The sequence below is a fragment of the Natrix helvetica genome, assembly GCF_964273705.1.
Source record: "Natrix helvetica genome assembly, chromosome: W".
Classification (NCBI taxonomy): domain Eukaryota; kingdom Metazoa; phylum Chordata; class Lepidosauria; order Squamata; family Natricidae; genus Natrix; species Natrix helvetica.
The window spans coordinates 84,408,137-84,418,582 of NC_138555.1; the positions used below are offsets into that span (position 1 = coordinate 84,408,137).

The window sequence follows — 10,446 nt, forward strand, 5'->3', positions numbered from 1 at the left end:
TCTCGAAGTACAAAGTGTATTATAATTATAATAATAATAATAACAATAAAGACATTCTGATTAATTCATTCGCAGCAACAACTTCCGTAAATGCATTAGCGGCGTGTTTTCCAATCTCCGCCCCTTTCGGAGAGATGAACTTCCAACTCCCAGAATGCCTGGCTGGGGGATTCTGGGAATTGAAGTCCATCCCTTTTCAAACGTCGGCGAGTTGGGCAAACACCACTTAGCAAAGCAGCAACATGGGACCAACAAGCAGGCGTGTTCTGAGTTCGAGAGGCGGTTCCAGGTCCATTCGCCGGGTGGAGAAGGGGAAGCTTCAAAGGTCCTCGCTTAGGCGACCGAATCAAAACGGTCCGTTTTCTTTTTCCTGGCGCTGAAAATAAACCCGTTTCGTCTTCCTTCCGCTCGACGGATGCGAGGATTGTGGGGATTTGTGCCAGCCAGCTCCTCCGTGCCCGAGAAAAGCCCTTCCATCCCACCCAGGTGTTTTTGCCAGGCCTTTCCGCTTCCTCTCCCCCCCATCCCCAGCCCCCCCCCCACTTCGCCCTGCCCCTCCTCACACCCACACTTTTTCCGCGGTTGCGTCCAGGTCCTGCGCGCAGCAGCCACAGCAGCCCACGCTGTGGTAGCGGCTGGCGGGCAGGTTCTTGTAGATGGCTTTGCTGTAGGGCACCAGGCAGTAGCCGAGCTGGAGGCGACGCGCCAGGCGGCAGTAGGCGGCCAGGGCCAGGACCAGGAGGGGCACCAGCAGGGTGAAGCCCACCACCAACAGGCCCACGGCGGCCGCGTCGTGCAAATGGTTTGTGCAGTAGTGCTCCTGCGTGTTCAGGAACTGCAGAGAGAAAAGGGGAAAGGAATCTGTTAGGAATCTCCCCACAGGCCGGGCTCTGATGCGCGCACACAAGCACGCACACCACACACACACACACACACACACACACGCCAAGGAAGCCGGCTGCTCAGGGTGCAAAGGCACACATTATAGGGGTGCATCTCCTTCCTGTCCCAGGAGCGGAAGCTTCCCCCCCAGCACACACACACCTCAACGCTTCCCTTTTGGCTCCTTTAGGTGCCATCCGGGTGGCCAGCTCAGGAGATGGTGAGGGGAGGTGTAGCCTCGCTCCTGGAGGAAGGAAGGGAGGGAGGAGGAAACGAGGGAAGGGAATAGACAAGAAGGAGGGGGAGAGAAAAGAGGAAGGAAGGAAGGAAGGAAGGAATGGAGATAGTAGAGGGAGGGAGCGATGGCAAGGAAAAGAAGGGAAGGAGATAGAACGCAAGAAAGAAGAAAAAAGGAAGGGAGAAAGAAAATGGAAGGAAGGAGAAAAAGAAAAAGGAAGGAAGGAAGGAGAAAGAAAAAAGGAAGGAGAAAAGGAGGGAGGGTTGAATTCTGAGATTTGAAGAGAGGAAAGAAGGAAGAGAGAAAGAGACTACAAAGGAGGAAGGAAAGGAAGGGAAAGAGAAAAGAGCAAGGAAGAAAGGAGGAAAGGAAAGAAGGGGAGAAAAGGGGAGAAAAAGACAGGAGATAGGAAAGAGGAAGGAAGGAAGGAAGGGGGGAGGAGGAAGGAGGCAGGCAGAAGAGGGACAGAAATCCTTAAAGGCCACCTCTCCCACTCTCCTTAGACAGAGCAGCAGCAAAGGGGGGCGGAGGGGGCTGCCGGGGTTATGCCTGGAATGCACCCCCCCCCCCCCCGAGGTTATCAGCCCCCAGCCTGGGCATCTGGCTTGCTTCACCGTCCGGGGACAGGGAGAAAGGTGGGAGGCCAACCGGTGCAGCTTCCCGGCTGGCGGCTGGCGGGCCTGGGGGCTTCCTGTTGACTGGCTGAGACACATCACAGGAAAGTCACTCTGGGCCCAGCTCCATTTCGGAAGGGCGGTGACCAGCTGCAAACTGGATTCCCCCCCCACAATATTTTCTTAAATTTGGGGGGATCCCCCCTCTGACTCCACCCCTCCCCCCGAGACTCGATGCCCTATTGGTGCCCAGCGTAATATTCCACAACGGGCAGATAAATAATCATTTATGTCTTTTTTTTCGCTAAGCTCAACAACCTTTCCTTCTGCTGATTTCTAGGTGGGTCAACATTAAAAATCACCACCTTCGGCTCTCAGAATGATAGGCAGTCCTCGACTTACGACAGTTCATTTAGTGACCGTTCAAAGTTACAACGGCACTGAAAAATGTGACTTAGGGCCCTTTGTCACAGTTACGACCTTCGCAGCCTTCCCCACGCTCAAGCGATCCAAATTCAGACGCTCGGCCGCCGACTCGTATTGAGGACGGTCGCAGGGTTCCCCCGGGGTCAACCTTTTGCGACCCTCTGGCCAGCGAAGTCACAGTTGGGAACCCGGATTCACTTAACAACCGGGTTGCTAGCTTGTCGGCGGCAGGGATTCACTCAACAACGGCGGCAAGAAAGGTCGTAAAATGGGACGAAACTCACTTCACCCATGTCTCATTTAACGACGGGAATGTTGGGGAAATGTCAAGTGTACTTTTGTGAGGTGGGAACGTAAGCTGAATTTCGATCCCTTTTTTAAAATCAAAAATGAGAAATGGTCAAATTTGCCTGCATTTACCACAAATGAAGGAATAGAATAGAATAACCGAGTTGGAAGGGACCTTGGAGGTCTTCTAGTCCAACCCCCTGCCCAGGCAGGAAACCCTACAGGTCCGTTTCTACTTATAAGCTGCTCTTTACACATCTTCGGTAGTGTTGTAGCTTACACAAGCGATCACACATAATTTCGTGCAAATACGAGTTTAATTATCTTTTTTTAAACACTCCTGCATTGAGAAAAACTCGATTCCGGCTCGAAAGATTAAATTTAAATTCAATTTATATTCATTTAAATTTAAGGCGATGAGTGATAGGTAAGAATAATTCCCTTTGGAGCGGTGCGTTTGCAGGATCCTTTCAAACATCAAATCTGCAATCTTTCGTTCAAGTCTCAATAAGTTTCAAACGTTATTAAACATTTTAATTTTCGGTTAGGTTTCGTGAGGCTGGAGAAGTTATAATCCTATTTGAGACCCATATTGTTGAAATAAATACGAAAATAAAACAAAACCTCGGTGGGTTTGCACTGCTGCTTAAAAGCCGCTTTGTCATCAATATCTGAAATAATTCGGACGTTGATTTCATTAGTTTACAACTCTTGTCTTCCAGAATGTGCATGAATACAGGGAGTCCTCGACTTATGACAGTTCGTTTAGTGACCGTTCAAAGTTACCACATCACTGAAAAAAGGGACTTCAGACCATTTGTCACACTTATGACCATTGCAACATCTCCCTAATCGCGTGATTTACATTCCAACGCTTGAGAACTCACATTTATGACGGTCGCAATGTCACCTTCTGACAAGCAAAGTCAAGGGGGGAAGCCAGATTCACTTAACAACGGTGGTACTGATTTAACAACGGCAGTTATTCGCTTAACAAATGTGGCAAGGAAATGGGGCAAAACTCACTTAACAAATGTCTCACTTAACGACATCAATTCTGGCCTCAATTGTGGTCGTAGGTTGAGGACTACCTGTACAAGGGTGTCCAACCTTGGTTGCCTTAAGACTGGTGGACTTCAACTCCCAGAATTCCCCAGCCAGCTCTTTTTTCCCCACTTTGCTAAAGTCAAGATATATTACTTTTACTGCATACCCACCGTCTATTAAGAAAGTTACTGTACGTGGCTGGCTGGGGAATTCTGGGAGTTGAAGTCCACAGTTCTTAAAGTGGCCAAAGGTGGAGACTTTGATTTAAGACTTGTGGACTTCAACTCCCAGAATTCCCCAGCCAGCTCTCTTTTCCCCCTTCACTTTGCTGAAGTCAAGATATATTACGCTTCCTGCATACCCACCATCTATTAAGAAAGTTACCCTCCATCACTGACTGAGGAATTCTGGGAGTTGAAGTCCACACGTCTTAAAGTGGCCAAGGTTGGAGACCCCGCAATTAAGACTTGTAAAGAAAATTACGTGGCTGGCTGGGGAATTCTGGGATTTGAAGTCCACGGGTCTTAAAAGTGACCAAGCTTGAATGCCCCTATGCTAACATTTTGCATTGAATTAGCCATGCAAAACTGGGCATTTTGAGTGCCACCGACGATCCCATGACCTGGGGATTGTCTTATTCTCACAAGCAGGACGCTGCTCCATTCCTGAACATCCCACCCCCATCACAACCGCTTGGGGGGGGGGGTTGTGGGGGGGAATTAAGAGTGTCAAGACCCCGAGCAGTGCTAGTCAACAGATGCTCATTTCATTACCAAGAAGAGAGATAAGATCTTGCAACTCCAGATAAATTGTCTGACACCTCCCTCGCACCCCCTGCCCAGAAAAAAAAGGAGCAGGGGGCTAACCGACCCTCCACTTGCCCACATGTTGCATTCCACCCAGAGGGGGATGTGCAACAGCCCCACCCCCCACCCCCACCTCTCAGATCTTAAGCTCGGAGCCTTAATCCCCAAAACATTTGCCTCTCCCCCACTCCCAAAGCTCTCCAGGGGGAGGGGGGAGAGAGAGACCACCCCGCAGTTGCCACGCCAACCTTGGAGGGGGCATTGGAGGGAAGGAGCAGGACTCCCGTAATTGAGGGGTAGGTGGGTTGGCTCTGGGGGGAGGGGGGCTAGGAGGACCCCTAAATTCCAGGGTTGGGCCTGGTCTGGAGATCTGGATACGATCTGGCCAAATCTCGCCAGAAGCTTTGTTGGAAAAACTCCAGCCGCTCTTTAAAAAAAGCAGCGTGTTTTCTTTTTAACGCTGCCAATTGTCGGAACCGGAGCATGTGCAGAGTGCCTTCGGCTCATCCCGCTACTACACCCTTTAAGGTCTTTTCAGGCCCCCCAAAGTTGCGGGTGCTCCTCCCCATTACCGGAGTTTTTTTAAAGAAGGGATTGGACAAGCGTTTTGTCTGAAATGATATCGGGACTCCTGCTTGAGCAGGGGGTCAGACTAGAAGACCTCCGAGGCCCCTTCCAACGCTACTCTTCTGGCTTGCCTCCAGACATTGTGGGGTGCTCCCTCGCCGGAGGTTTTTAAGAAGAGACTGGGCAGCCGTTTGCCTGAATAGGTGTAGGACCCCCTGCTTGAACAGGGGGTTGGACTAGATGACCTCCAAGGTCCCTTCCAACTCTGTTATTCCATTGTTCAAAAGTCCATTTTTGTCCCCTTTTGCAAATGAATTTTATCGATTCGCTTGATATATTTGCTGCCTAGCTGCAATTCCACTCTACGTAATCTCGAGAGTTGAATTCACGATTGGGGCGAAGGCATTTGAGCGTCAGAAGCACGAGGCAGGGAACTGGGGAGACCCCCCACACACACACACAGGGGTTCAAGCCAACTTTGGCGGGTACGCAGGACGGAGGAGATCCTGCCCTCCTTCCTTACCTCTGGCTTTGGAGGCTGCTTTGAGGCCAGATGTTTACATTTATTGGAGTGACTGATAATGCCCTATTTTTAAATTTTATTTTATTTTCTTGATTGCATTTTGTGCGCTGCCCATCTTCACTGAAGGTGCTGTAAGGTTTCCTGCCCAAGCAGGGGGTTGGACTAGAAGGCCTCTAAGGTCCCTTCCCACTCTGTTTATTCTGTATGTAAAGTGTGACTCTTCCCTCATTGTACCAAAATGAGATTTACACCCCCAACACAAAGACACCGCTGGCCACATCAGTGCCTCCTCCTAAGCCTCAATTTTCACGCCGGGCTACCCCAGCCCCTTTTAAGAGCACATCAAAGCCTTCAGAAGCCCCCTCCCCATGTGTCATCCCTAACCTGGGAGAGCTGGAGGTTCTCCCCCCATCGCTGCAGCCCAAACCTAAGGATGCCTGCTTTATTTTTATTTTATTTTTTTAATTAGCAGGCTGCAAATTAGAACGACATTATTTGGCCTGGCTTGAACCTTGGAGAAGGGGAAGGAGATGAGTTAATCTACCCCAGCCCCAAATCAGGAAGAATCTGGAAGCAGCTTTTTACATCCCTCGTATTTCATTCCAAGGTGGAAAAAACATTCCACAACGGATGATTCAGGGGAAAAAAACAGTTTCCAGCCTCCCCTGGATGATCCCTGAATCGGTTCAACTTCTACCATCAAGACGATGCTGAAAAGGCGTTGCACACCAGAACAATTAGACAGAAGGATAGGTTTTTTTTCCCCTCCCCTGTGCCATCACTGTCCCCAACCACCAATTCCCACAACACTGTTAAAGTATTTAGTAAGGCTGTGTTACTATTCTTCTTCTCGTCCTTCCTACTACCTGCCTCCTTTTCTACTTAGGACTGTATCTTCGTTGCGTGCATCTTCACGATTTGTATTGTTTTATTTAGCTTCCCAGTACATGATTTATGTTGATGGCTTATTTAGTATCCTATGACTATCGCTAAGTGTTGTGTCTTAGGATTCATGGTGTATTTTTATGATGACTATGATCGTGATTTCTCTCTTTTATGTACACCGAAGACAAACTCCATCCACTCACATAATTCTATTCTATTCTATTTTCTATATTCTAAAGTCTATCCTAATTCTCTATTCTATTCTATTATTCTATTCTATTTTCTATATTCTAAATTCTATTCTAATTCTCTATTCTAGTCTATCCTGTTCCATTCTATTCTAAATTCTATTCTTAATTCTATTTTATTCTATTTTCTATATTCTAAATTCTATTCTAATTCTCTTTTCTATTCTATTCTATCCTGTTCCATTCTATTCTAAATTCTATTCTTAATTCTATTTTATTCTATTTTCTATTCTATTTTCTATATTCTAAATTCTATTCTAATTCTCTTTTCTATTCTATTCTATCCTGTTCCATTCTATTCTAAATTCTATTCTTAATTCTATTTTATTCTATTTTCTATATTCTAAATTCTATTCTAATTCTCTATTCTATTCCATTCTATTCTTAATTCTATTCTAATTCTGAATTCTATTCTATTCCATTTTCTATATTCTAAATTCTATTCTAATTCTCTATTCTATTCCATTCCGTTCTAAATTCTATTCTAATTCTGATTTCTATTCTATTCATTCCATTCCATTCTATTCTAAATTCTATTCTTAGTTCTATTCTTAATTCTATTCTAATTCTGAATTCTATTCTATTCCATTTTCTATATTCTAAATTCTATTCTAATTCTCTATTCTATTCCATTCCATTCTAAATTCTAATTCTGAATTCTATTCTATTCCATTCCATTATATTCTACATTTTATTCTTAATTCTATTCTAATTCTGAATTCTATTCTATTTTCTATATTCTAAATTCTATTCTAATTCTCTATTCTGAATTCTAGCCTAATTCTGAATTCTATTCTATTTTTATGTTCTGTTCTATTCGTTGACGATCTGGAGCAGCGACTGCCTGCCACAATCAGAATAATGCTGGAAGGGACCTCGGAGGTCTTCTAGTCCAACCCCCTGCTCAAGCAGGAGACCCTCTACCTTTTCAAACAAATGGCTGTCCAATCTCTTCTTAAAAACCTTCCGTAATGGAGCCCCCACAACTTCAAAAGGCAAGCCCTGATTGATTTTTCTCACTATCAGGAAATTTCTCCTTGATGAGTTTCCATCCGTTGCTTCTTGTCCTGCCTTCGGGGGCTTTGGAGAATAATTTGACGACCCCCCCTTCTTTGGGGCAGCCCTTCAAATAGTGGAAGACTGCTATCATGTCCCCCTTAGTCCTTCTTTTCTCTAGATTGGCCAAACCCAAATCCTGCCCAGGGTTCTTCGTATGTTTTAGTCTCCAGGCTTTTAAATCATCTTAAATTGGCTCTTTTCTAAACTTTCCCCAAAGTTTCCAACGTCGGACGGATCCAGACCTGGGGCAAGCAAGGCACCTCCGCCCGCACGTCCGCAGGCGGGACTGTTGCAAGCCTCCCCCCCCCCCAAAACCTTTGGCGGGGGTGTTTCCAAGCCCAGGACCCCCAGACCCAGTCCTTCCCCCCCCTGAAGAGTCGACCCTTCCCCACTGGAGTTTGCAAAAAGAAGAGGAAATCTGCTTTGCGTTCGTCGCCCCCTTCCCCAAATCCTGCGCCTTTCCGACCTACATTGGGACCCAGTGTTGAGCCCCCTCCCCACCCCATAGGACCACTGACCTTAGAGTGGCAGAGAAACCCGAAGCCCAAAAGAACTCCAGCTGGCAGCAGGATCAAGCCGAAGACCGCTCCGGCTAGGAGGAGGTTGAGCGCTCCGACGAGGAGGTTTTGCAAGGTGACCAGCACGGCACAAGCCCAGCAATCCAGGGACCCCCGGAGTTCCAGAGCCCCCTCCCCGGCATAAGGAGGGGGGGTCAGCGGCGAGGTCCCAGGGACCCCTCCCTCACATTCCAGGGACCCCGGCCCAGGCTTGGGGGAGCTGAGGTCTAAGCTCATCCTGGTGGCTTCTTAACTCTCTGGTTGGGCTAGACTGGGCTTTTATAGTCGCTCCTCCTTCCCCACCTCCCCAACCAGGATAAGCTAGGAATGCACAAAGACACACACACACACACACACACACACACACACAGTGCAACGCACGCAGCACCAGTGCAGCTCCAGCTGCAAAATCCGACCCTTCCCCAGGATGCTCCTAAAAGGCAGACGCCCCCTCCCCTCTCCCAGTAGGGGAAGGGTCTTCTCCTCCCCTCTGGATTCCAGAGATGCTTCCCTCGGCCACCCACCCACCCCCTCTGCCCAAAATGGCACAGACAGAACCCCCCCTCGGACACCTAGGCCAGATGTTGATGCTTGGAGGGAGGAAAAAAGACAACCCACCACCCATTTTTAAATCTGGGGGGGGGAGGAAATAGAGAGCCCATCCGGAGAGGCTCCAAAGAGGTCCTGAAATTTTAGGGTGCTGGTTTATAGGGCAAAAGCATGGCCCTGGGGTTAATTGGAGGAATAGGAAGTGGGGGGGGGCTAGAACCCAGCCATCTGGGTGTGAGACTCCCAAAGCAGAGAGACACCCCCCACTGCATTGGAAATCAAGATTTTCCAGGTTGGAAAAGGCCTCCCTTTCCCCTTGGAAGACCCCTCCCCACAACGTGTCCCCCCCTTTTAACAATGGGGTTAGGATGCCCTGCAGGCCATCACCAACTGATAGATTAAAACGCCAACAAAGAGAACGAGGAGGAGGAAAAGGAGGAGGAGGAGAGGAGGAAGAAGGGGAAGGGGAGGAGAAGAGGGAGAATGAGAAGGAGAGGAGAAAAGGAAGAATAATAAGGTGAAGGGAAGAAGAGGAGGAAGAAGGGGGAAGGGGAAGAGGACGAGGAAAGGAAGAAGGTGAAGGGGAGGAGAAAGAGGAAGAAGGGGAAGGGAAGAAGGGGAAAAGGAGAGGGAGGAGAAGGAGGACGGAGAAGGGGAAAAGGAGAGGAAGGGGAGGAGAAGAGAAGGAGGAGGGAGAAGAAGGGGAGGAGGAGAGGGAGAGGAAGAAGGGGGGAGGAGGAAGGAGGAGAGAAGGAGAGGAAGAGAAAGAAGAAGGGGAAGGGGGGGGGAGGAAGAAACAAGAACAACAAAAACCAGGTGGGTTTATTTCAATCTCTGTGAGTTAATTTAATTTTTTTCTTTTTTTTTTTACATTTACAAAATAAGATTTGCTTTCTCCTCCGCCCCTACAGTACATTAAAGAATCCATTTGTTTGTCTGTGTGTGTGTGTGCGTGTGTGTGTGTTTTCCTCAAAAAGAAAAGAAAAGCTAACTTGAGATCTTCATCTGTTTTCATTACAGTGTGTTCCGAGAAAGGGGGAAAAAAATTTTTTTCTCAAAAAGTGCAGGTTTCGGAAGAAAAATTATTTTTTTTTACAGCGTCGGATTAGGATGAGATTCTGTTCAGGAGGAAAATCAACCAATGCTATGAGAATCCATCTTGTATTTTTCTCGCCCGCCTCCCGACCCCACCCCAATTTCCCACACCCTACCCCACCCCATCTAACACCCCCCCCTCCCCCGTGAGAAAACTCAACATTTACGTCCAGGAAACGGCTGACAAAAAAGCAAAACTTGTAAAAAAAAAAAACGCCATTAACAATTCCAGAAACTCAAAAAAGGAACGACGAAAAAGAGAAAGAGAGACGTGTCTTTAAAAAAACACACACACACACACACACACACACAACAGGTACAACATTTTAAAAAAGATTTTTCTTAAAAACAAAATAAAAATAAAAGCTTAATCGACAACACCCCGCCCGCCCCAATAAAGGACCAATAAATAGAGATAAATCATTATCGAACAAACAAAAGAGAAGACGTATAAATTAAAAAGAGAGAGAGAGAGAACATTTATCAACTGTTAAAAACATTTCTGACACGCGGAGGTAAAAAAAAAAAGAAATTAAAAACCAGAGAGGAAAAAATTACCCCCAAATCTCAGACATTCTTGGTTTTTTTTCTTTTTTCTTCTGTTTTAGTTTTTCAATGAACCGGGACTGAGAACCCTCTAGCTTTATTTTTTTTTTTAAAAA

At 47.1% G+C, this 10,446-nt stretch overlaps 1 protein-coding gene across 1 annotated transcript; it reads right to left on the minus strand.

The window, feature by feature from the left end:
- On the minus strand, positions 1-8,427 carry LOC309400820 (transmembrane protein 88-like). The gene is made up of 2 exons (XM_081969511.1): positions 8,102-8,427; positions 1-835 (listed from the first exon to the last, which is right to left on the minus strand). Exons 1-2 carry the CDS (start codon positions 8,375-8,377, stop codon positions 560-562), a joined length of 552 nt encoding a protein of 183 aa, XP_081825637.1. The 5' UTR covers positions 8,378-8,427; the 3' UTR covers positions 1-559.
- Between the last annotated feature and the right edge of the window lie 2,019 nt (positions 8,428-10,446).

Coding starts and splice junctions, on each gene's coding strand:
- LOC309400820 (XM_081969511.1), bottom strand. CDS start 8,377: ATGAGCTTAGACCTCAGCTCCCCCAAGCCTGGGCCGGGGTCCCTGGAA. Junction 836..8,101: donor GGTTTCTCTGCCACTCTAAG/GTCAGTGGTCCT, acceptor TTCTCTCTGCAG/TTCCTGAACACGCAGGAGCA.